We start from the raw sequence: 27,286 nt of genomic DNA, 5'->3' as shown, positions 1-27,286 counted from the left end.
TCTTCAATATGCTGAATATCGGCGCCTCTCATCGGTGACTTTCTAGTACCTATCTGTACTTTGTGGACTGACTAATAGTAATGATTTTTGTAAGAATCTGAAATGACGCAAATTGTGACTTGCCAGCGTTTTACTAAGCTGGCAATAGCTAGATTGAAATTCTGATTCACTCAAGAAAGTTCTCCACAAAACTGCTCCGCTGCGATTTGCTCGGGAAAGGCGGGACATTCTGGACAGTACTTTGAGCTGATTGGACGATACACTAAAGTTTTGACCAATCCCGGCAACAAAGTGAATGTCGTGGTTGTAGGGGGGAAAAAAGCACAAACAACTTTACCAGATAAAAATGCACGAAGCGCCTCTCACTGTTCTTCTTCAAAACAGAAACTGTGAGTAATTCTGCGAGAAAACAATTAATTGCAGCGACCATGCATTTGTCTGCCGGTGTCGCCATGTTAGGTTTGTTTGCTTCCCACGGCTTCGGCACTTTGGTCACAGCTGCATATCCCGCCTCCAAACACAATGTGGTTTTGACGGTGAAAATATTCTCCGGAGTTTGTGAACTCACAAACACCGCAAGAATTCAGCTTGCAGAGCAAGGTTAGCGTTTTACTATGTCTACATCTGAAAACTGAAATCGGTACGTTCTACTCCTTACTTTGACTGAATGGTCTTGTTACTCTTTTCAACTTCCATGGATGATCACAAGATTTCAACTTCAGTTGATTGATTGCGATTTTGGGATCTTACAAAGTGGAGCATGCATTTACAACTGCAACAGATGCGGAGAACCAAGATCTTCTTATTCCATGGCCTTATTTCAGACGGTTGTGTATTTTTTTCAGTTTTAGCTTTAGCTAATTGGGTATATGCCACGGAGGAGGCGGGACTTCCGACTTCCGGAAGTCACACACCTACGCTGTTTTTGGTTACTGATGCGACATAATAGGCCATGTCCCGATACTCGCACTTCCACCCTTGAAAAAAAAAAAGTAGCCATTTTGACTAGAAAGTAATACTGTACATGATAAATATGATCTGAGAAAAAAATAAACTTTCAGCTTGTCTACCACAGACACTTGCGTGATTTATTTTAAAAGGAGCTGAATCCATACTTCATATTTTCACCAATCTTTTTTTTCTTTTTCTTTTACCAGAGTCTATTTTTGAAATCCAATCTTAGTTTCTATGCGTACTAATACTCAAGTAAAGTGTAAGTACTACCTCTGGCTTTTGAGTACATTAGCAAACAAACCGTTTTGTGAGTGCGGCGTAGCGGTTGACACTGCACACACATGCATCCCACATTGTAATTACCGAGGCATTTTAAACACAGGGCAGCCTCAGCTGACGCACAGCATCAAAGCTGGCCCATTCGCATAGCTGCTGCACGCACGCACACAAAAAAGATAACTCCCACCACCACCTCAGACTGCTTTTTGTGGAGGGGGGGTTGTTGAGAGAAGAGCAGGCCCCTCCTCAGTGCTGTAAAAGAAGGGAGGAAGGAAGAAAATCACAGCCATACGGGCTGCGCTCCCCTGGCTGAGCTTTATCTGCATTTTAATGGTGGGAGGAGGGGGAGGAGTGTGTATGGGGGGGGGTTTAAAAACGGCTATATGTGCTCCTCCCTCGCATCATATGTCAGCCATTAGTGCATCGCAGAGAGCTGGCACAGAACAGTGCAGTTCAGTGAAGTGTAGTGGACCGCAGGAGCGCTTCAACCTCTCAGACAAAAATGAGGGAAAATCGAGAAAAAACAAACAGCTGACCTTTGGGACCCGAGAGCAGCCACTCAGGTAGGGCGCCCTTTCACTATTTCTAACTTTGTCCCAACACTCCGCTTCCACTGTTGAAATTGGAATCGACATGAAATGTTTGAGGATGCTAACCAAGAAAAAAAAATCTTGTCTGACATGGGAAACTCTCTTGACACACTTTTCTGCCCTCCCACGTCGTCACGACCATTAATTTCACATGATTAGCCGCCTTAAATCTGTTGTAATCCGGGGGTGGGGAGAAAGGATTCATGCAGGGATTAAAGTGGAATCACTCATCCGCCGTGCAGAAATGAGCCCAATAGCGGCCAAGAAAAACAGCTTTCGCTCGCACAGAATGCAGCGCGAAGCTCGCAATTATTCGCTTTAAGTAGATCCAGAGCGACGTTTGACACTTTCACACTTCTCAAGCAAATCACTTAATTGAGTGCTAAACCAGACGCGCTTCATTTCAAACAGACGAGCGGGGAGAGTTAATCAAGAGAGTCAAACGGGAGTTGTTACCTTTTTTTTTTTTTTGTAGAGACCACCTATTGCAAGACTGGCGATCTAAAGATGACCCCGCCTACTCATTTTCTGCCATCAGGTAAGCCAATAAGAATCAAGAGAACCCGTTTAACACGAGAAACTAAACAAATAGAAAACAATCGGGATGTGCAAGTACCAATACCAGGTTTCTTATCAGGCCGATACCTTGCCTTGTAACTATTTTACGATTAGGAACTAGAAATTAGAAATTGGAAGAATAGAAAATTGGCAGTAACGTCATGCAATATTAGGGAAAATTGCTACATTGTGATGTTCAGATCTTTCTTTAAAATGATCTGTCAAAGTTTTTTGGAGGAACTTTTATGTATCAAAAGTACTAGTGGTATCAGTACTTGGTATTTGTGACTACTCAAGAGTTGAGTACTCGGTCTGAAAAAAATGGTATCAAATATCCCTAGAAAAAAATAACACTTTACACAGATCGGATCAGCTGGATCGGGATTGGGCGATATTGAGCATTTTATGCAAATTCAATGAGCAGCTGTTATGTCGTAAAGCCATCAGACCTGCATTTTTTCTGCTGCTCAATTACATTTTTTATTTATTTTTTGACGCTTTTCCCACATAAAAACAACTTGGGAACATTTTTGGGGAATATCATGTTTTTATTTGTGATAATGGACGCCAGGATTACATGGCTGTAACGTGTTGTAAATTTACCAAGTTTATATGTAACATTTTTTACATAAACATCATGCAAATCAACTTGCGATTGTGATTGGTTAGCGAGAATCCAATCATGAACCAGAAGTGTTGACATCATCCAAATTATGCGTTTATTGGTTTTGACACGCAAATACGTCATGTCCACTGGGACCATCTATGGATCTGAAGGGGTTAAATTGCCCGATCGGCTCCACGAAATAAGACGTTACATGTTATATTTCATGTTTATCAGTATTTGAACTCATGTCAAGTTTACTTAAATAGCCCTTCATCAACCCTCAATGCATTTCAATTGACATCAATTAACACGTTTGTAGTTGTCGCTAGTGGGCCGGGCCAGTCCCCATCCCTCGCAAATTCAGTCAACTGTAGAGTAAATATATATATTTTTTAAAAATAGATATATTGCTCCATCTTCAGATCGAATCGGTGATCGTTTTATTTCAAACTCGATCGTCATCGGCCGGAAAATCACGATCAAGTGAAGTCAACTTGTGGTTAAAAACGTAACGTGATCATTTTAGGGGGTTAAAAAAAAACACAAAGTTTTGTACTAAATATATAAAGCACATCACCATGTTGGTAGAAAGGAATTTTTTAGCGAAATTTAAGATGACCTTTACATTGGAATCGGATTGTTTCCCTACTTTGCAGACTAACAAAAGGCCTTTTTTTGGCATGTTATCTTTAGTCAAGGCTTTTAAGGAAGACTGCAGCCTCCGAAATGCTGAGTGTCAAGGTTATGTGTCAATCACACAGTGCCTTGATGGTAATGGTGAACACATTTCCTAAAAGTGACTTAACCTTGGGCAACGTGAGTGTTTAGACTACAAGGGTGAACGTCTGGAGTCGCAATCTCAGTGATGTCTTGTCAAATCGGCTATGGGGGGAATTTTTAAAGTTGGAATTCATAAGTAGTCATGCCGACATACAAAAAAAAAAAAGACAGCAATGATGATGACATGTCAAATCGGTAAAATTACCGAATGAACAATACTGAGCTCTCCAGGAGGAAGAAAAAAAAAAGTAGTCATGCCGAATGGATGAATGTTTTTAAACAAAAATCAGCAAATGTGTACTTACTGGTCTAATATTGTTCAAGATGACCAACACAGCACACACATACAAAATCACATCTCCACCGACAGACAATCACGAGTCTCCTTCCATGAATCAGAAGTCTGTTGTAGGACCAAAAATGACCAGTAAGAGGCAGCATGGTGCCAAAGTGAGTGCCTGTAAATATTGTTGATATTGATGCCGTTTGTGTGTATTGCTCCACCGTGTGTTTTAAAGCAGCAGTTGAAATTGTTATAATTCCGAAACATTGCGATAATTTTATGCGTTAGCATGAAGCTAGCTGACTTTTTTTCTTCGAGCCCAGCGTAAGTAAGTCCAGTGCAGTCTAAATGTGCACCTGAGTTTTCTTTCTTTTGGTATTTACCTTGCCTTTATGCCGTTGTGGGAGTGAACACAGCCAATTAAATTTTTACCAATCGAAGTGGCTCGAGAGCCACATGGCGGAAGCATAACGTACTCGCTGGAATACGGCGCGTGCAAAGTACGTTTTTAAGGAACGGCAAAAAGATCTCCAGATGACGTAAAGTTGACGAGGGTTTGTGATAACCCTCCCGGTCAATGCACCAATTTCAAGCAACTGCCGGTCCCAAAGCCAGAAAGAAACGGGTGGCTTGTGTCAGGAAAGGCATCCGGCACCAAAACTGTGCCCAAAAAAACATGCGAGTGACTCGCTGTGGTGACCCCTGGCAGACAAAAAAAAATGAAAGTCACGTCTTCTTAATACATTCCAACATGTTTAACTCATTCACAGCCATTGATGGCTGTAGACGTCAAAGATGGGATTTTACTGGCCTGGCAGTGATTGAGTTAAAGTGCATGGGAGGGTAAGTAATAGCGGTGTCAAAATTTGTGCGTTCATTTTGAGTTAATTTAAAGTTCCACCACTATTTTCTTTTAACATGCAATTAATGACCACCCCTTACTTGGAAAGCCTGTAGTGGGGAAATTCCAGTCGCAATGCAGCAGACATGTCCGCGTCAAAATTTAGTAGTAATAAATATAATAATAATGCATATATTTGTGTAGACTGGAGTCAAGTTGTAATTTACAATTTTAAAAATGTACAGAATTTCACAAGTTGCTTCACGTTAAAGATTAGATAGCTCTTAATATGAAAAGAAAAATGCACTGAGCTATCACCGTTTTACAAATGCAATTATGCCATCTAGTGGCAGAAAAATGACCTCAACACAAATCCATATCACACAATTTTTTTTCAATATGAATTATTATGGAATTACTGTCTCAATGACTAAAAGATGAAGCCATATTTCTATTAGTTTAACATTACATTAACATACAACAAGAGTATGAAAATGTAGGAAAAAATATTTAGAAAAAAATCCACGATTAATCGTGAGCTAACCATTGAAGTTATGCGATTAATTACGGTAAAAAAAATGTCATCGACTGACTGGTTAATACTATTTTTAAAGAGGTTCAGAATTGTATCTATTGTGGTTCGATCCAGAACTTATACTTGTATTTGTGTACCCCAATTAGATGTTCTACCGTATCTACTGGCTTGTACTCATCAAAGCACCCACGTATGTTTTTTTGTTATCTACCCGTACGAGCAGGCCCGGCCTCGCTGAAGATGAAACAGGACGGGGACGCGAGGGAGGACGATAAAGAGTCCCAGAACATCCCGATCACGTTTGCAGGGAGCTGGTGAAGGCACAAGTCAAAACAACACTCCGTGTGGGAGCAACTGGTAAGAATGTTGTCAGGAGGCATCGATCTGTTAAACGGCCAGATGTGTTTCCGGCAAAGTAGCGTGAAATCCTGACATACTTGGACTTGGTATAGAGCAAAGCCCAGCCGAAATATTTGCTTTTCCTTGCTTCGTACGCAAACGCTCGATGACTTTCAGATGCGACAGGTCTCGATCAAGATCCAATACGGAGGGTGGGAACGATTTTCAGCTCAAATACCGTGTCTGTCAAAGCGTCGGCAAAAACCGAACGTCTTCTAAGAGATTTAAAATGAAAACCAGTCCGAGGACTTCCTTTTTAAGTCAACAGCACTCCGAAGAGATATAGCACAACGCCATAAGTCAAAGTGAAATGCCAAAACAGCACAGTTCCGGACTAAACATTCCACAGAGGGCTTCCCCTCCGCCCCCGCCCGCCTTACGGCGTTGCAACACAGACGTACGTCAACGAAAGATCTTTGCACAAACAGCATATGTCTCGCATATCCAAAGAGTTTGGCAGTAACGTCGCAACAAAGTGGATGACCTTTGACCTTGGCGAAAAGCTCAACTTCCTCTTCCTGCTAAATGTTGGCCAGCTGTGTTTCCACTTAGTTCTTAGAAAACTTTCAAGATCTCAAAACATGGCCGCAAACAAACTTCTATGCCTTTTTATGCTTGTTTTTTCCGTGCTCTAACCATTCAAACCGTCTCCCTTTTTCAGCTTTTTGGGCCGGCCGCTGGATGGAAGTCTTCGATCATGTCTTAAGTATAACTCAATTATGCATGAATTCATCTTAATTTGAAACTGAAAGATGCTTTTTTGTGTGTGTTGCAAATAGAGAAGAAAATGGCGCTGACTAAGCAAAATCCCACGAAAAATGTCCAGCCAGTTGACCAATTGGGTTGATTCACATTAAATGCGTTCATATTCATGAATATTTGGGGGAGGCGTGGCTCAATGGTAGAGTGGTCGTCGAAGTATCCTTGAGCAAGATGCTGAACCTTCTGTTGCTGCGTCATCAGTAATAATAATAATAATAATAATAATAACGCATCGGATTTATATAGCGCTCTTCTAGACACTCAAAGACGCTTTACAATGGAATGGATACATTATAGGTGAATGAGTAGTCGAATGTAAAGCGCTTTGAGGGCCTTGTAAGGTGTAAAAGCGATTCCGATTTTTGGCTCTGCGATTCGATTCAGAGACGATTTTCAATTCAGAATGATTTTTGATTCAAAATGATTTGATTAACGATGACTTCTGCTTCAATTTATAGATGTGCAAAGAATCGTCATGATCTACTCCAGTCTGACTCGCTAATGCTAATTAGCGCGCTACTCAAAGAACGGCTATCCATACAACACTTCAGGAATGTATACAGAGAAGCATTTTAACATTGCTCACCGGCATATGCTCTTCCTACGCTGCAAAAAACAGCAACTTTTATTGGACTAACTTGATTGTGACTTTTTCCTTCTATTCTCTAATGGGGCTACAAGTTAACAGTGTATCAGAATGGGCGGAACCACATTGTCCTCAAGTGGCCAAATCAGGTACAACATGAACAGCGCTCCCAATAAAGGCACACAAAAGGGCAAGGCAGTATAAAATAATTTGAATAAAATCGATTTTGGTTCATTTAAAATTGATTCTGAATCATACTAAATGAGAATCGCGATTTTTGTGAGAATCAATTTTTTTGGGCACACCCCTAATATTGATTTTCAAAAGATGATGCTATAATAAGCCCTAAATATAAGGTCATTGTTGCCAATTTAAATTAGTTGTGGTAAAATGACGTAAAGTGAGGGAACACTGTACTGTATATACATAGCAATATATATGTGGAAATAATCTGTAACTAAACAACTGCACAATATGAAACATGAACTTGAGTTTCGAGTATTGCCATTCAAATTTTTTAGTACAGAATTACCACATGTAATTTTAGGCCTCATGCTGTAGCTTCACGTCTCTTTTCGAAAAACAAATACAAAGCTTCTCATCTGCTGGCTAGCGATAAGCGACATCAAAACAACTCATTAATCATCATTAACTCATTCAAAGCAGCCTCACTCAAAAGGTGAATTTCAGTGTGGTAAGAAAAAAAAAAATGCTTGATGCAACTTCTAGTATCATGTGAGCAAATGGTATTTTTCTGATGGGGATATTGCAATAACTAATGCCATCATTGGTGTATAATATAAGATTGTTTCATTTTTCATTTACTGGCAAATTCACGACTAGCAGCTTGCTTTTTTTTCATGTTTACTTTTAAATGTAACTAAACCTGTTCCTGTTTACAGAAAACATGTTCACCTCTGAACGGAGCCCTTAAAACCAAGGTACGTACCACACAATGATTTTTAGTTAGTTTCCATGAGGGAGTTCACTACTAGTACTACTCCAAAACCACGTCCATCTACTTGAGAGCATGGACAGGCCTGAACAAGAACAGACCCAGGTTCCACCGAGCCTGACACGCTAGCTTGCACGTTTAAGAAGCAAAACCCGAGGGTTTAAAAGGCGCTCGGATGACGGACGTTGACCTGACGTGACCTCGCGCTCCATCAGGACCATCCTAAACATTTACAGAACTTTACACTTTGCCTTCTTTCATTTGTCTCCTCTTGCCTGAGATGGTCACGTATTTAGTTTTTATCTCGCTGTGAGTTTTGATTTTTAAATTGGGTTAGTTTTCAGAGTGGGTTTGTTAGTTTTTCTTAATTTTTTTTTCTTCCAGAAATGCTTTGTTTATTTTTTTTTTGCGCAAAAAGAAAAAAAAAAGTTTACTGAGTATTGTACCTGATTTCTTCTGTACAGACATCAGGGGCAAGGTGGCCAAAATTGACCAAAATTGTTGCGCAACATGGTCAGTGGTCCTTTTAAAATGTGCTTTTGTACACATGGTGTGGCCAATAAAATAAACTCACTAACCTCATTACTTCTCTCTACCTTAGCTTTGAGCTAATTAAAAGATCTGATATGATTAAAGAACAAATGATTTACAGGAATTATATATATATATATATATATGTACGTAGAATGCCAGGTCTTTTTATTTTTTGTGAATTTTTTTACGGTAATATGGTCATATAATTTTTTTCTTTTTGGAAAAAAAGCCATGATTTTACAGGAATGAAGTTGCATTTTTGAAAAAATTGAAATACTATCATTATGATTTTTTCCATTTCTTGAAATTAGGGAAAATGGTCATGTTTAACTGGTGTATGAATTATGAGATGGTCCTTGCAAAAAAAAAAAACATAGTGAGCCTGCAGCTCTAAACTGTCCATAGGTGCGAACATAAGCATGAATGGTTGTTAGTCTATATGTGTGATTTGCTGGTGAATATTCCAGAGCATACTTCCACTTCTCTGGAGTAGCCTTCAGCTCACCTTTGACCCCAATTTTGTTGTATCTGCACCATACAGTCACAATAAAGGCTTTCTGTTCCATTCTAATGAACGGATGGATGGATGGATTAAAAGAAAAGCCTCTACTTTAAACAAGCAAAAGGAGTCTGAGACAAGAAAGAAACATGAGCGCAGTGATGTCACTGGCGGTGGACCCCGATGCTGTATGTGTGTGTGTGAGACAGGTTCGAGGTACGCTCTAACCTCAGGCTAAAGTCAAATATGTCAACGTGCATGTGGATTTCATTTGTGATGAGTTCAGTCCTCCCGCGTGCGTCCATGGGAACGTGGCTCACCAGGAAACGGTATGTTTTTATTACAAGCCAGCAAGCCTTAAATGACTGAAATTGATCTTTTCCTGGCCAATTGATCCCACGTGGAAACCCGACACACACACTGCTGATTGCTTCCAAGTTGGTTCACACTCATGGCATTCTGCTTTTTGACTGTCTGTGCAATAAATACGCCAATTGTTTTGTGTCTTTTCTTTGGACAAATGTGATTCAATATGCGATGATTGAGAGAACAACAAGAGTCAGCGAAGCAGTCACGCCCAATTAGGGTGATGGAAAAATCACTTGAAATAAAGCCAAGGTTCTTTTTATGGGTACTGTCAAAATGGATCACTCCCTAAATTGAGTAGTGCAAGAAAATGTGATTACAAATGACAATAACATATTGAAAGTCCATCATTTATAACAATAATAATTGCAGCTGACCGTTACTGCATTTGAGTTAAAACAGGTAACACCACGGTTAGGTAAGAAAAGCAAACAAAGAGGCTCTCACGCAAGGGAAGGCTATTGAAAATGATATGATATTATATATATTAGGGATGTAACCATATCCAAACATCACGATACGATATTGTCACGATAGGAGGGTCACAATACGATAATTAGCACGATATTGTGGGGAGGTCGGCAAAGCTAAAAAAAGGTCACAATATTGTAATTTTTTTTTAGCTCATGCTAAAAAAAAACACACACACACACACACACACATACAACATTGTGCTTTTGTACATTACAGAAATAAAAAATATTATTAAAATATTATAAATATTATATGTGTATATATATATATATATATATATATATAGAGGCATATACTTGCTAATGCAAGCACACATTGAGTTCCTCCACATATTGACTCACAAGCATATTACGTTCCTCCTTCATCTGACCATTAGCGTGGATTTTAAACATAAAAGGGCCAAAACATGCCTTGTGAAAATTAAACTGCACTAAAAAACTAGCCACCAGAGGGTGCTAGAACTGCACAAATGGAAATCTTCCTGACTTTTTTAACAGATGTGCTGCTATGTGTGATATATATATCACACATATATATATATATATATATATATATATATATATATATATATATATATATATATATATAATTCATTCTAAATGCATATTTACTCCTGATGTATAAAACAGCTGACACTGCACAAATTGTACTGTTATAAGTATGAAATAGATTATGAATGCTATAATAATTAATTTCTTAGCATTATACTTGAGTCACCTTCTGTGTATATAAATATATATATTTGTACCTGCGTAATAAAAAGTGTGTTTCAAATACGTTAGGTGTTCTTTTCATTGTATGTTCTCTTTTGACTTTAAATATGAAAGCTTTCTTAGGCATGTGCAATATTTTGTGTGCATGGAGAAACAACACCAGTGTCACAGTTTGGGTTCTTTAATCAACTTTACAAAGGGGTAGGAGCTGACTCAAACATTTTTTCTTTTCTTTTTTTTTGTGTTTTTGCACTCCACTGAAATAAATATCTTGGAACAATCAAGCAAAACATGCACAAATAGAATAAAGATACGCTGAGGTTATAAGATGTTGCAAAGGGGCCGCTTGTCTTGGGGGGGACGCGACGCGCATCTGCGACGCGTCAAACTGAATTAGGCGTCGCCAATGTGTCGCCGTCGCCAATGTTCGCGTTTTACGACCGCTCGCGATTTGTTTCCTGTAAAGCTGCATGTGACAGCGCTGGAGTCCCGCTGCGCTTTTATGGGGACCTAAATAAGAGCATGCACACACACACAAAAATGACACACGCTATGAAAGCTTTTCTGTGTTTTATCACTAGTCGCATTTTTATTGTCGAGCTGCAGCCTATAATGATGCCGCGATGCTTAATTGGGAGATTGCTTCAAATATCTTATGTTTGTTATGCCTCTGACACACCTGACAATTTGGTGACATAAAGTAGACTCGACCATAGACCAGTTCAGGTCTAAGTTGTGGTGCTGAATTTAAAGGAGCCACTTCCATTGGCCAGGAAGCAACTTAGCTGCGTTCACTCCCACAACGGCACAAATTGAACATGGCAGCGAAAATAGAAAAAGAAAGTAAACTTCATTCACGTGCACAGTTACACTGACCTTTGCCCTGGGCATGAAAATGGGGTGTTGGACATCCTTCGAAAGGAGTCCGGTTCTTACTTTTGTCTTGTTTTATGATTTTTAAGTGGCATTTTTAAATGATTGCATGGCGTGTATCAGATGTGGACAAAGAATTCAAGTGATTTTTTAAAAATGGGATTCAAAACATTAAAGCTGCAACATTATCAGCTACAAATAAATATTCTTTTATGCGTGGAAAAAAATCCTTCAAAAATAAAAAAAATAACTGGCCAAAATAAGTGACACACAAAACAAAAAAACAGGGTGGAGGTATCTGCGTGTTTTTAGATTCTGTATAGTAAATTTGCGACAATAATGCACCGATTTTGACCGCTGCTAAAGATAATAAAAAAAGCTCCATTTCGAGACAGGATCGCCACAAAATTACGTACATAATATAAACGTACTGAATGACGTTTGTACAGACAATATTAGGATCTCGTTAACTCTAAACGAAACCCAAATGTTTAGATGTTAGTCATTGTTTTGATGACATGTCACTTTATCAGCAAGGCCATTGACACCTGAAATAATAAAATATATGAAGATTTAAAAAGTCTACACACTCCTGTTCAAATGCCATATTTTGTGCTATAAAAAAATGAGATTAAAATAAATACGTTCAACTGCTCAACTCCATTGAAATGAAATGTTTTCAACAAGGCAAGTAAAACTAAACTAAGATAATCTGGTTGCCAAAGTTTGCACACCCTCTTATAAAAAATGCTCAAAATAAACAAATCACATTCAAACTCCTGTCGAATAGCAGTCATCACACACCTGCCACTCTATTCACTGCCTCAGATTTCCCCCAAATAAAGTTCAGATGTTCTAGTAGGCTTTTCCAGTCATTTTGTGTAACAAGTTACAGCACGAAGAATAATTGCATAGAGCTTCTACAGCCGTCAGAGTGGAGGGAAATATGAACCGCTCAAATTAGCAGTCAGTGTTAGCACAGCATCTTTAGGCTTCTGCTAGAAAAGCCTACTAGAACATTTACACTTTATTTGGGGTTAATCAAAGGCACTTTCAATTGTGGCAGGTGTGTGTTGACTCCCATTTAAAAGTTTTGAAATGATTTATCTTGGTCTCATTTTTCTATATAAAGAAGAAGAAGGGGTGTGTTGACTTTTTAGATCAACTGTACTGAGTTTACTGCATTCATGTGAAATGTTTTTTATGCATTTGTTTACACTAAATTTTTTGCATATGTTTTTTCATTCTATGTTGTGAAGAATACGAAATGTACCGACTGTCTCGGATGAAGTAAAGGGGGAAAAAAATCCATCCACCCCTTCTCTAACCAAACAAAAATCAATGAAAATATTTTCCTCTGTACAATACTGTATTTACTTTAAAGAGATACAAGAGGTCTGAGCAAGAGCACCAGCAAACGTTTTTAAATAATCAGTAACGAAAAATAAGGCACTTGGGAGAAACAAACCAAAATAAAATCCTGTACAAAGACAATACCTAATACAATAATTCGATAAAAGCCATAGTTTTAACTCTTATACACAAATATACACTTGTGTACTCAGGATACATGTTGAAGGCAGCGAGAACAGCATACAGAGAACAACACCGTCTTGAGTGTAAAAAAAATGAGATCCATGTGTTTGTAATGAACGCCTAAGAGAAGCACCATTTCGTGTCGTCGGGTGTTTTTTTGCTCTTTTTGTTTCTCCCTTCTAATCAGCACCATGTCACTGCGGGGCCCCGGCTGGGTGGGCTGGCGCCAACGCATGCCAACGAGCGCGCACGTGATAAGCGGCGCTAAGTTGAGTCTCCCCGCAGCATTAGACTAAATACACACTGACGGGCCCGTTGGCGCTGACGCACCAGCGGGCGAAAAAAAAAGGGTGGTAAGTGTCAGGGAAGGGAACACTATCGTACCGGCTTCCATGGTCTGCGCTGCCAGGAGGCGGAGCCTACGCAGGGCTGCAGGTTGCACTGCTCCATGTCCAGCGGCTTGTCCAGGATGTCGCAGTTGTAGTCGTTGAGCCGCTCGCCGCTGGGCCTCTGGCACACCACCAGGCGAGTTCGCCGTCCTCCTCCGCAGCTCTGAGTGCACTGAGGGAGCCAGAGAGACCCACGTTAGGGATCTGCTGCTAACATGACTTACAGTAAATCTAAAATAGGGATGTACAATACCACTTTTTTTCACCGATACCTCGAAAACAGTGGTTCTTAACCTGGGTTCGATCCAACCCCAGGGGTTTGGCCAGTCAATCTCGGGGGTTTGGTGGCGGTCCAATCACACGCCGACTCAAATAAATTGTGATGATACGCCCCGCTTGGCCATCATTGGCTGCAGGTGAACACGCTACATTGCTTGGCCTATCTGTGCTCAGGGAATTTTGCCCGCTCAATAGTGATTGTAAGTCGTGTGATTTCTTTATTATCGTAATCCCTTCATCCTAACTATGTCGAGCAAAAAAAAGCGGTCAGATGAATATGTGCAATACGAATTCACATATATAACGGAACGTAAGGTGTTCCACAGGGTTCAATTCTAGGGCCTCTGTTGTTTTCATTGTATCTGCTGCCTCTGGATTCCATCTTCATCAATCAAGAAAACAGAAGAGTGGTATACGATAAATGGAGTTGAGTTATCAATCAATCAGCGATTAATAAAAAAACAAAAAACAACGTAATACTTTTTTTTTTTTAAATCCCCATTGCATTGCGTGCCAATTTCATGTGGATTTTCACTATTCGGGAACTGGCTTTCCTATTCCTCGCGAATAGCGGTTGTCAACTGTAAATATACTGTTAATTTCTTTTTTTTAATCATTAAATTATAAATGCGTGTTTGTGTTACCAGTAATAACATATTTAACACATTCATGTTTGATTTATTTTGCACTACATTTTTTTTTTTATATATATATTCTTTTAAACAAACCGTGACTTTTATGTGTACAATAGTGACATCCAGGTCAATTCCTTGCACAACTGGCCTTGCTCACCTAACAAAGAATTGCCTGTAAAAATTAAGATTTTGAATGACAGGTCTATAGAATGACCTGACTAACACATTGGCTAATTTCATGGGCGGCGTGGCTCAGTTGGTAGAGTGGTCGTCTCTCATCCGAGAGGTTGTGGGTTCGATCCTCACCCCTGGTGACCATGTGGAAGAGTCCTTGAGCAAGACACTGAATCCCAATTTGCTCCCAGTGCACCTGGCAGCGCCCGGCGTGGCAGCAACCGACCACTGGTGTGTGAATAGGTGAATGAGAGGCTTTGTAAAGCGCTTTGGGCACTATAACTAAAAAAAGCGGTATATAAATAGACAGTCCATTCAAAAAAAATAGCAGTCCAATGTTTGAAATCGACCGGCCCTGGTTTTCAACACATCCAATTCTAATCAATCGACTGATCTTAAGTTTTGTACAATCAATCCATGATGTGCATATAAATCAAGATTTGAGGTACCCTGCATGTGACCATGCTGGCGTGCCAAAACAGACACAACAGATGATAAGGACGCAACTGCAGCGCAGGAAGTGTAGCAAGGTTCACCATGATTACAAAGAGAAATGTAAAAGCAAGCAAGAAGATAAGCTCACCTCTCCCCAGACGCCGTAATTCCACAGCGGGCACGGCCCCGAGTTGCAGCTCTTGGACTCGGCCGGCTTGACCCTCTCGTCGCAGTAACTGTTGCCGCGGCCGTTGGCGTCCTGGCAGACCACCACTCGCCTCTGGAAGCCCCCCGCACAGGTGCTGGAACACTGAGAAGCAGAAACAACACATCACACATGCGCACATACCAACATGCGAGGCCAGGGAATGATTCATCGAAATGTACTCCGTGATGCCATGGATGATTAATATTCAGCTTTACTGCCAGTGAAGTGTTTATGAGTTGCATAGAGCAAGATTCCAAGAATTCTGTGGGTCTAATGAATAAACATGTACATTGCTTTGGCCTGCTTTATATTGAGAAACAATTCCAAATGTTTGACCACCCATATTAAAGACAGTTTATCAAGCCAAACTTCTTGCAACAGCCTTGACTTCGGCCCTGCATCCAATTACCATGACCCCACTCCCCCCCAACTGCCAGAGGGTAGGGGAGCACGTTCGGTGCTCTTCACAAGGGAGGACAGCAGCGAATGAGGATGAACAGAAGTGTTTTCACTCAACGCCATGATAGGTGAAATTTTGCAGGGGAGTTCTCGGTGGGAAAAAGTGAAAACAAAAACAGCCTCCAGATGCATTAAAAAGAGCAACAACAAAAAGGAATAAGGGGATTTTTGTTAACAGGCTCCAACTATAGTTCTAATTAGGCATGGGCCGATATTAGGTTCTGGAATATCATGATATCACAGTATTAAAATGAAAAATTAATATCCATCCATCCAATTTCCTAACCGCTTATTCCTCACAAGGGGTGCTGGAGTCTATCTCACCTGGCTTCGGGCAGTGGGCGGGGTACACCCTGACTTGGCTGCCAGCCAATCGCAGGGCACACACAGACAAACAACCATTCACTCTCACAATCACACCTAGGGACAATTTAGAGTGTTCAATTAACCTGCCATGCTTCTTAGAAATGTGGGAGGAAACCGGAGTACCCAGAAAAAGCCCACGCAGGCACGGGAAGAACATGCAAATTCCAATTAAACTCAGAGTAATTTTTTTTCCACTGAATTTTTTTCCTTCTTATTTTTAAACACAATATAGACTATTTTGGTACGTTTTTTTTTTTAATGGGTGACGTGCCTCGAGATTTTGTCAATGAAAAAAGTGTGCCGTGGCTCAAAAAAGGTTGAGACACTGCATTAAGAAATGTGTACCGTGTTAAGTTTAAATAAAATAAATAAGTAAATGTTAATAATCTTCTGTTTTAATTCTTTTTAGCAAGTCACAGAGTCAATGCTGAGCTATTTTTAGAAGAGACCCCGTGGGCTACTCCTGTTGTCCTTGGAGCTAACTAGTACACACTGGCATGATTTTTGGGGGGTAATTAATTCAAATGAAGTGCTTCAAAGTTCCCTCAAAAAAGAAAATTAGAGATCTTTACCGGTGACAGACATTACTAGCGGTTGACTTAAACTTAAAACCTTGACTTTTTAAAACCACAGAAAAACATAATTTTTTTTGCCCAATGCCTAATTCTGATATGTAATTTTTCATATGTACCTAGTACAGTAAATGCTTGAAATAAATGTCTGATCAATTTGTGATACCATTCCCCTTGTGTTTTGGGCCACATCAAAATAGAAACTGCCAAAACCACGCCGCTCTGAACGCATCACGCTAACGGACCACAATAGCACGAGAGAATAAACTGACGGTAAAATGAGTTTAAGATTCAGGGTAGCAAGAAAATGGAACTGTGCAGGAATACTACGGCCTCTAAAGCTAAGACTCAGCGAAAGGGCAAGCTTCGTGGTATCATTTAACAAACTCCCACAATCGACAGGCTGTACATACTGCGCCCCAGGGTCCGGTCCTCCACTGGTTATCCGTTGACGGCACGTTCCAGCTGTTGTGGCCGGGGTGGCGACCCGGGTCTTTGGGATATCCGTACGGTTGGTCGTTGATGCGCTGGCGGTGGTAGACCGAGGAGCAGGGCGTGGCCGTGCACTCTTGCTCCGTTGCGGGTCTCTCGTCCGGGTCGCAAAAGGACTGGTCCACGGGCTGGTGGTAATTGGAGCACAGGACCTGTCGGGTGGACCTTCCGGCACCGCATGTCACTGAACACTGCAGATGGAACAGACCCAATCTGTCAAATGTCAATTTGGAGCATCTATCCAATGTTGACTTGGAGTGAGAGGCGGGTAAATTTTATACTGATGAGCCTTTGATCATCAAATGATCGGTCAGCTTCAGGGAAGGCAGTTATGTGAACCACTACATTACCAATGACAGTGAAGTGATGGCTAAAGGGGAAACTCCTCACTGTTTGTGATTTCCATCATTTGTTCCCATGACTCAGGAATCAACAGACTAAACCTTTTATATCTGAAGTTGATTTCATCCCACAACGTTTCAGACTGATTAAAAGACGATCCCCCAAAAGTCATCCCGACTATTTAAACAAACACATCATTGCCCCTTTGACATCATCGAGCCCTGATGTGAACAATGGGAATGATTACTGCAAATCTCCGTGGCAGGAAAAAAAACAAAAAAAACATCTGTACTGATTGGACGCAGCAAGCGGACGGATCACTCACAGGCGACCACTCCCCGGTGCGCCATTGGCCGCAAGGGCTGAAGCAGGGGGAGGTCTCTGGTGGTCGGGGCAGGTGGACGCAGTAGGACTCGTCGGCCACGCCGCCCTGGGCGTCTCTGCAGCTGACATAGCGTGCCCGCTTCCCTTTGCCGCACGTTGCAGAGCACTGGGGGAAGGACATAGTCATTATTATTACCTGGTCGGGTTATGGATTTAAAATAGTTGGTCTGAAATGCATTTAAGAGAGAATTAGAGGAAAAAAAAGCTGATTATAGATTCACATTTCAAATGGCAACTTTCTGGCTTTAAAGGGATAGTCAACCAGAATTTTTTTTGGTTTAAATAAAATGTTTTATGCAGCCTCGCTGGTCTAAATATGATTACTGGAATATGAGTTAAGCAGCAAAATCATTTCAGGGGGCGGCCAATTTGCCACTTGCTGTCGATAATAGATGACATCAATGTTGCTCAGGTCTCAGGTAACAACCAATCACAGCTCAGCTTCAGAAAACAGGTGAGCTGTGATTGGTCGTTGTCTGAGCCCTGAGCAACATTGCTGTCATCTTCAGTCAACAGCAAGTGGCAAAATGGTCGCACCTGAGATGGATAAAAATGGCTGGATTTTGCTTCACAACTTTTATTCCATGAATGTAATATGAATCAGAATGTCATGTTTAGACTAGTGAGGTCACATATAACACATTATTGTCAAGAAATGTTTACGGTTGACTTCCCTTTTAAGAAACAGTTACTTGTTTTAGACCAAGCAACTTTATATTTATGGTTAATAATTGTGTGTTAACATCTGTATGTCAACATATTCGACTCAGAATGCTAAAAAAAAACACCAGCGTCTGTCTATTTCGAATGCTAAAGGATAAAAATGCTGTTAGCGCAGTTGGGAACGTAAATATCAAAGACAATGAACTCTGTGGACTTCTGGATGCTAATGCTAATGCTAAAAAAAAGTAATTGTGGACTGACAGATGCCGCAAACTTGGTAGTAGCAGATAAATAATAAACACTAAAGCATATATTTTGTGTCAAATTTAGATCATTTTGTTTAAGAATAAATTCAGTTTGTGCGTGTTTCACAAGCCCTACAATATGCACTTGAGAGTCCGTCACTCATAAGATTCCAATAAGAAAACAACAAAACATCAACACATTCCACACTGACTTTTAACTTTGCGTGATTTCCCACCCTTCCAATTTGGTGTAAGGAAAAATAGTACATTTTGCTCTGCCCGAGACGAATTATGCGGTATCACGCACCGCTGCGTTTGATTATTAGAAGCGCTTCAATAAAAGACATCTTACAAAACATGCTCAACATTTTGGCTTTGCCGTTTGTTTATTGGTCGGGTTCCCCGTGCTCTTATAAACAGCCCAACCCAGCATTTATTAGCCAAGACTTGCATTGAACTTATTGCTGAATTAACTCCAAAGTATTAGAAACAGCTTTGAGCGCGTTGCAGGGGAAGCACCGCAGCCGCGCCCGTCAGTTGAACCCTCCGGCGTACGTTGACAGCAAATCACAGTCAGCATTTGCGAGGGCACGCATACCTAATGCAATCAAACGGCTCGGGCTCAAATATGCACATGAAAATCCTTGCGTATCGATGACGCCGCTGAGGAGAACGTGTGTGGTGCGGTGTAAGAGTTCGAGACCACACGGTCGAGTTCGATTGACAGATGGCGTTCAAGCTCAGCCATAGAAGACTGGCATTGAGATGACATGTGCTTTGCATTTGCGCCTACTAACATTGAGATGCATCAAACTGTGTGAGACTTGAGTTAAAACAACAAGCCGTCTCTATTGATCTGTGCAAAGTCAAGAAAAATCTATTTATATAGGCCTTACTCACATAAGAGTCTCAAACGGCTTCACAGGCCCACAAACTTGACAAATATTAACGACATCTCCTGATATAACACCCCGAAAAAGAAAACAAGTCAATCCAATGATAAAATATAAAATGACAGTGAATTTGACCCCAGGCCATGATTACGGCTTCACCATGTTTGCATCCTTACCGCTGTCCACGAGCCATATCGCCACTGTGTCCGGTGCTGAGCAGAGTTGTCAGGTGGAGGTGTGCTTTGGACCGGAGAGGCCCACGGACACGCCACCATCTCACAGTCCTTCCAACACAAACATACCAGATCAATATTATACATCATTAACACAGTAGGCTTTTTTTTTTTTTCACTGGAGCATCAAATGAGAATATGGTTAACTTCACAGACTAGACAATAACGAGAACTGCAGAATAAACAAACAAATAAATAAAATAAATAGGTCTAAATAATAATAGGAAAGTTATATATATAATATAGTATATCTTTGCTGAAAATAATGCATTTTGTTTACAGCATGTCTGCTGCCCCCAAGTGGCAAAACTAATTTGCCATTTTTGTGAATTATGTAACACCTAGCATTTAACATTATTACTCATCATGGTTTAACAGTAAGCAAAAATACTGTCTTAAATAGTTATTATGATACTTATATCACTGGAATCACCTCAAAAGATCTGTCTAATAATGCTAATTTCATGTAAATTATTGAATCTTTGAAATTTGACGTACATACCTACTAGTTAGCAAGCGGCTAGCATGGAAAGCTGGCTAGCATGGAAAGCTAGCTTAGCAGTAGTACTCCTTGTTAAAGTGGAAGTCAACCTTAAACATTTCTTGACAATAATATGTCATATGTGACCTCACTAGTCTAAACATGACATTCTGATTAATATTACATTTGTGGAATTATGAAGCAAAATCCATCCGTTTTCATCACTAATCTGAATGGATAGCGATAGGCCAAGACTTTTGAAGTCGCGAGGCCGCCATATTGTCGTCTCTCGGCATTCGATCCTATACATTTACAGTATCGAAATTGGAGAACATTTGAAACAGTACTTAAAAAGACTTTTGTTCACACTGACTGAGAGTCCTCTCACGTCAACGACAATCGTACAAACACAGTGAAAACCTACCAAAATGAAACCTATACCAGCGCTAAACGCTCGTCTAGCATATCGCGTGTATGTGTGTCTACGTTATGTCTTTACCTGACTATCTCTGGGCCTGGCCGCGGCATTGCACTCTCTATCATCCACAGTGTTGCCGTAGTCGCCCGACACACACCTCACCGCTCTCATCTGGTAGCCATGGCCGCAGGTGACTGAACACTGGGGGACACGCACACACACAAGACAGTAGGGAAGCCCAGTCAATCACATTTGATCTCAAACATTATCTTACTATGTCAAGGTACAAGTAGATACCTCAGACAGGGCATCAGATAAGGATTACAAACATACACATCCAGAACCCTGACCCTTTACCTACTTCTTTAGCTCTATTCATTAACACACCCATAAAGTGCATCGCTGACCTCATGCATATACGTGCATGGACATGTTGTTTACATACGGATATATAAGAAGGATGAATATGAATGACTAAAAAGTGACTCATTCAGGTTGCAGTCGGTTTGCGCTTTACCTCAATGGTGTCAATGCAGTGTTTTGAATATATTGTAATATATTTGTGTATGTGTGCGCGCGCGTGAGTGCGGATCAGGTTTGGTCTGACAGGATATGAGGGCAAAGTGAGAGTGGCGCAGAGGAAATGGCAGCTGGAGTTTGAGTACGCCGCGTAACTCTTTGGTGGATCACGTTACAGCAAACACACATGAATTTGAAGTATAGACTGTCCCTCTGTGACCACACACACGTTGGGTTTGCATGTTTAGTGGGGACATCTCATTGACATAATGCATTTCCTAGACACTTACCCTAACCATAAAAAAAGATTGCCTACCCCCCATTCCTTACCCTAACCTCAACCATAACCCAATTCAAACCTAAACTCTAAAACCTAGCTTTGACCCTGAAAAAGAGGTTTGGAATCATGGAGACCACCAAAATGTCCCCGCAATGATAGAAAACCCCAGAAAATGGCCCCCATGATGTGATGTGCACGCACGCACGCACACACGCACACACACACGCACACACACACACGTTTGTTTGGCTAGCTTTGTGGGGCCATCTCATTGACATAATGCATTTTCTAGCCCCTTACCTTAAACTCAACCATAACCCAATTCAAACCTAAATTTTAAAATCAAGTCTTGACCCTCAAAAAGAGGTCTAAACTTCTGGGGTCTAGCAAAATGGCCCCACATGGACGGGTGGGCCCCACAACTCTGTAAAATCCCCAAATGTTGGCCCCACTATGTATAAAACAAGACCACACACACACACACACGGAAGATTTGACTGTTCTCTACATCCATCCATCCATCCATCCATCCACTCATTTAGAGTGTGTAAATGGCACTCTTGTTTTTTAAACACTATATAAAAACGATCAAACCAGAATCTACACTACACTTTGACAAAAAGTGAGATTTTATAAAGTGGGCCCCGTGTGTCTGTGCGTGCACAGTTGTGGTCCACACACAGACACATTTTGAAAGCATCTGGCCGCAAAACTACAATCCACACATGAAATCCATTTCCTCAGACAAGCCTTGCACGCGTCGACCCACTGAGTGTGTTTAGCCTAGTGCGTGTGTGTGTGTGTGTGTGTGTGTGTGTGTGTGTGTGTGTGTGTGTGTACTCACCGCTCCCCACACGCCGGCCTGCCAGGATGCGCATTCGGGCAGCTCGCAGCTTCCGACGGAGGCGGGCTTGCCGGACGGGTCGCACAAGTGCTCACTCAGCTTTTCTTCTCCGGTGGCGCCGGTGCACGAAACCTGCCGGTGCCTCATCCCTTTGCCGCACGTCACCAGGCACTGGACGCCCACCAGGATGGTGCAAGAGGAAGAAGAATCAAAAAAAGTGTGCGTTAGTGACATACATTGACAACATATATTCTAATTTCTTACATTAAGTTGAATGAATTCATTTCCAAATATTTCTCTTGGCTGTACAGTACGTGGATGTTTTATATTCGGCCAATCAGATTACAGCTTCTGCGTGTTGCTATGTCAATCTAATCTGCCTTGGGCCGTCAGAATTCTACCTTCAGAGGTCAAATGTTTCCTCACGGTGGCCCTGGATGACATCAGCATTTCTCTGTCCTCTGATTGGGTGATCAGTTTTACTAGTAAATATCGTTTGTAGAAATCTGTAACACTGAATAAAGTTATTAATCAGCATCTCTGGTGACCATGATGTATTTTATTTATATGTATTGTGTTTTTGTCATGTTATTAGCTAAAAATTTATTCTAAACTACTACCTTTGTTTTGTATTGCCTTTTGACATGATGGTGGTGGTGTATTACTGTAAAACCCTGTCATAACTAACTAAATAAATAAATTAACCCTATTTTAATTTTGCTTACGAGCTGGGAGTAAAGTTTTAAACTTGGATTTAAAAGCATGTAAACTTAAATTCGTATGTTTTTAACCTTTATTTACTCTGATAAAGTATAACAGTAAATCGGGGTTCCATATTACACACAAGTATAGAGGAAGGATTTTATGTTAAGTAAACACCCACTGGAAGTCCAAAAAAACAAACGCGCGGCCCGCCACTAAACTCTTAACGGTAATTTCCCCACCTCGGTCCACTCGCTGATGGTCCACTTGGGACACGGCTGCTCGTTGCAGGCTTCCGTGACCACTTTCTGGTATTTGCCGCATTCTCCGTCCACCAGCCGCCGGCCCAGATTGTTCATGCAGTACGACTCTCGGCTGCGACTCCCTCGTCCGCACGTCGTGGAGCACTGTTAGGACACAACAATAAAAAAAATCAATATTTCATCTTTCTTTAAATATACAGTATGTGTCATGCTTGAATGTGAAAGTCCATCCCCATTCTCGTCTACCTGTGACCAAGCACTGTACTGCCAGCTCTTGAGAAGACAATCGCCGTGGCAACTCTCTCGAGTGGGCGGTTTGACGACATCGACGCAGGAAGTGGCCTCCGCTCGCTCGCTCTGCCGCTTCATCAGGTTGTACTTCATACACTGAACGTCTAGGCTGCGGTAGCCGGCGCCGCACTTAGCTGAGCATTCACTCTTGCCGGCAACATGCCACCTGGAGGAAAATATTGGAAAGACGCTACAATTATTTGTATTATAGCTGGTACTCTACAGTGTCTACAGTGGCGACATACGCTGGAACGCCAACATCAGACATTATTATTTAGATAGGGGTTCCTTGGCACCAAGATGCCACAAGATGGTGGCAAAATACTACTTTTGTCAAAATAAAGATCCATATTTCCTTAGGAACAAGATGGCGGCAAAGCACTACGTTTTAGATTTCTTATGTATAGACAAATATTTTTTTTCGGTAAAGATAAGCTCTCCTATCTGACGCGTCACAAGAAATCTAAAACTTATCATCAAAGAAGACATGATGAAATAGATTATTGGCAAAGTACTACTTTTGTCTAAATGGAGGTCTTCAACTTACTTCAACAAAGTTCCTTGAAACAAAAAGCACAGCAAAGCACCAATTTTGTCGGTAATGAAGTTCCTCAACTTGCTTCTTCAACAAAGTTCCTTCGCACAAAAATGCCACATGGCAGCAAAGCACTACTTTTGTCTAAACAAAACTCCTCAACTCACTTCAACAAAGTTCCTTGGCAGAAAGATTCCTCAATATGGCAGCAAATGAATAATGTTGTCCAAACGAAGCTCCTAAACTCACTTTGACAAAGTTCCTTGTACAAAGATGCCACAACATGGCAGCAAAGCACTACTTTTGTCTAAACAAAACTCCTCAACTGACTTCAACAAAGTTCCTTGGCAGAAAGATTCCTCAATATGGCAGCAAATGAATAATTTAGTCCAAACGAAGCTCTTAAACTCACTTTGACAAAGTTCCTTGATACAAAGATGCCACAACATGGCAGCAATGCACTACTTTTGTCTAAACGAAGCTCCTCAACTCACTTTAACAAAGTTCTTTGGTACAAAGATGTCACAACATGGTAGCAAAGCACTACTTTTGCCTAAACGAAGCTCCTCAACTCACTTTGACAAAGTTCCTTGGCACATTTTTTGCAACAACATGGCAGCAATGCACTACATTTGTCTAAACAAAGCTCCTAAACTCACTTTGACAAAGTTCCTTGATACAAAGATGCCACAACATGGCAGCAATGCACTACTTTTGTCTAAACGAAGCTCCTCAACTCACTTTAACAAAGTTCTTTGGTACAAAGATGTCACAACATGGCAGCAAAACACTAATTTTGTCTAAATGAAGGTCCTTAACTAATTTCAACATAGGTTGTTGGCACCAGGATGCCACAAAATAGCGGCATAAAAATAATTGCATCGCTTTGGCATAAAAAACAACAACAAACAAGTGAGTTTATCTGTGAATAGCAAAGCAGAGGCACAAAAAAAAAAAGTCAGCCAACGTGAATTTGTGAATGCCAAAGCGTGAATATGCAGGCGTCAGTGTATTTTTGCAGTATGTGGGTGTGCGTTTGCATCTCACCTGACTTCACAGTCATCGTTGCAGGGCTCAGTGACAGCGACGGGACGAGGTAGGTGCTCACATCGCTGGTCCGATACCTCGAGGTGATCGCTCTTCCGCACACAGGCCGCCTTCCGCCGCCGCTCACCTGCACAATAACATGCGCAAATCAATAACAGAATCAGCGGAATATCACATTTCTTCACCTAAAATTCATCTAGTAGCTTTGTGGGTCCCTGTCAGGCTCACAACTCATAATTACATCTCCTTACTAGAACTTTGCCCCAAGGAAAGCCTGACTAAGCAGCCTTTAACGGAAACTCAGTGCTTGAAGGCTCGGCTATGGCAAAGGTGTCGAGAGATGTGAGTGGCTTGGGTCAGAGTAAGGTCAACAGGAAGGGACAATTTTACTTTAAATGATTCCAGAGGTATTTTTAAGTGATGTTAATTTGTGCTGACGCGTCAGTCTGTGTACTCTCTGCAAAAAGGAAACACTATATTGTTTTCTAGCCATTTGTGTTTCAATTTTAGTGGAAATTTGGGTCAAGCATTACTCAAGGAGAAATGTATTATTATGTTGAGATATAATGGAAAAAAGCCATATCTTGTAAGAAATTGTGAAAAACAACAACAAATGTTCTTCTTCTATGAGGGACCACATTGTGTGCGAGTTTCTGCAAACAGCAGGGTGCCCTCACACACGAATGAGGCGCAGTAGGAGGCGATGAATGTCCCACAATGTGAATTCACACGCATCCACAAAGCACAGAAATCTTAATAAGCTAAATTCAAACATGGTCGTAAATGGAGAATGATGTAACAATGACTTGACAAAAACACTTTTTAAATCATAGGACTTCTGTTTGTTTGTCTCATCATTAATTAGGTTAATTCTTTGTCTGTAGGGGAAAAAAAACTGGATTACACATTTACCATTTTAAAAATCTGTTCCTCATGTTTCTTTCTCAGCACGCATACAACCCCTCCATTAAAATGTTATGGAAATCGCTAATGTTCTTTTGGCTGAAAAATGATGAAACTATTTTTGTGTTTGGCACATGTAATGAACACTTAACCTCCTTGGAAACGGTTATTGGAGTAGATCTTTTCCCCCCCACTTTCAACAACATCACATTTCATTGTTGGCCCTCTTGCACATATTTTGCTCAAGCGCAAAACCTGTTCAAGATTGAAAAAGGTGAAGACCTCCATATGAAGCCATACCCTGACAGATGCGGTTGCACTCAAGCCAAGGGCCCGAGGGATCCCACAAAAACTGCTCCCTGTGCTCCTCGATGGGTATGTTGAAGGAGTAGCGGACGTCTGGGTTGTAGAGGTTTCCCACACACAAGACCTGCAATAATGGCAGAGAGAGTCAAGGTCACAAAAAGCTCTCCTTTTTTTTTGTTTTATTTTGACTGCGCAGAAATTCAACCTTTAAAACAGATATCAGTTACAAAGTGCTGATAAACGAGGGGCAAACACAAAATTTAAGCCATCTTCCACCAAGTGGTCCAGCTCAGTTCAATTCTGATGCGACAATTGGCGGACAAGTAAACCATATGGCAAAATAGCTACAATATTGTTGAGGAGTGCCAAAAGATAGTAAAACCTGCCGTTTTCATGTCTTAAAAATGGTTCATTTGTATTTATTTAAGTGTAAGTGTATTTATTAACACTCCTGTTATATTACGGGTCAAAATGTTCTTCTTCAAAATCTTATAACGTTAATTTCTGGGACTGTACAATATTCACAAATTACTTTGACTTTGATGGACAGAAAACCAGAGAGTGAGTATAATACTGTCATTGCACTATATAGTAACTGAAATTTTATTATAGTACATACTGCAGTAAAACATACACATTAACCTATGAACATTTTTGGGTGTACAGTAACAAGAGGTAAAGAGAAATTATATGAAGGAGCATAATGAAATCAGCAATCACACCTAAAGCTGCTATGGTACCAGAAAAGGAAAATGTTACGTTCCAGACCCCGGCAATAAGTGAAATCCATGATATAGAAATACC

At 40.8% G+C, this 27,286-nt stretch overlaps 1 protein-coding gene and 1 long non-coding RNA gene across 6 annotated transcripts in view; one reads left to right on the top strand and one right to left on the bottom strand.

Moving 5' to 3' along the window:
- Window positions 1-27,286, bottom strand: part of LOC144054232 (A disintegrin and metalloproteinase with thrombospondin motifs 20) — a 141,202-nt gene that overhangs the window by 19,003 nt on the left and 94,913 nt on the right. For all 5 annotated transcript variants that reach the window (XM_077569469.1, XM_077569467.1, XM_077569468.1 and 2 more), the window contains 11 exons: window positions 26,477-26,606; window positions 25,274-25,400; window positions 23,647-23,857; window positions 23,380-23,544; window positions 22,436-22,606; window positions 20,874-20,993; window positions 19,837-19,944; window positions 17,801-17,965; window positions 17,055-17,324; window positions 15,185-15,346; window positions 13,509-13,685 (listed from right to left, as the gene is read on the bottom strand). In XM_077569469.1, coding sequence (XP_077425595.1) covers window positions 13,509-13,685; window positions 15,185-15,346; window positions 17,055-17,324; window positions 17,801-17,965; window positions 19,837-19,944; window positions 20,874-20,993; window positions 22,436-22,606; window positions 23,380-23,544; window positions 23,647-23,857; window positions 25,274-25,400; window positions 26,477-26,606 — 1,806 coding nt within the window. The remainder of the gene's footprint in view (window positions 1-13,508; window positions 13,686-15,184; window positions 15,347-17,054; window positions 17,325-17,800; window positions 17,966-19,836; window positions 19,945-20,873; window positions 20,994-22,435; window positions 22,607-23,379; window positions 23,545-23,646; window positions 23,858-25,273; window positions 25,401-26,476; window positions 26,607-27,286) is intronic.
- LOC144054235 (uncharacterized) lies at window positions 1,627-10,499 on the top strand. Its single transcript, XR_013294631.1, has 4 exons — window positions 1,627-1,796; window positions 2,299-2,361; window positions 5,651-5,784; window positions 6,488-10,499. It is a non-coding gene; the product is annotated as an uncharacterized LOC144054235 (long non-coding RNA).

Source organism: Vanacampus margaritifer, chromosome 6, assembly GCF_051991255.1.
Source record: "Vanacampus margaritifer isolate UIUO_Vmar chromosome 6, RoL_Vmar_1.0, whole genome shotgun sequence".
Lineage (NCBI taxonomy): Eukaryota > Metazoa > Chordata > Actinopteri > Syngnathiformes > Syngnathidae > Vanacampus > Vanacampus margaritifer.
This window is presented reverse-complemented; position numbering and strand designations above follow the sequence as displayed.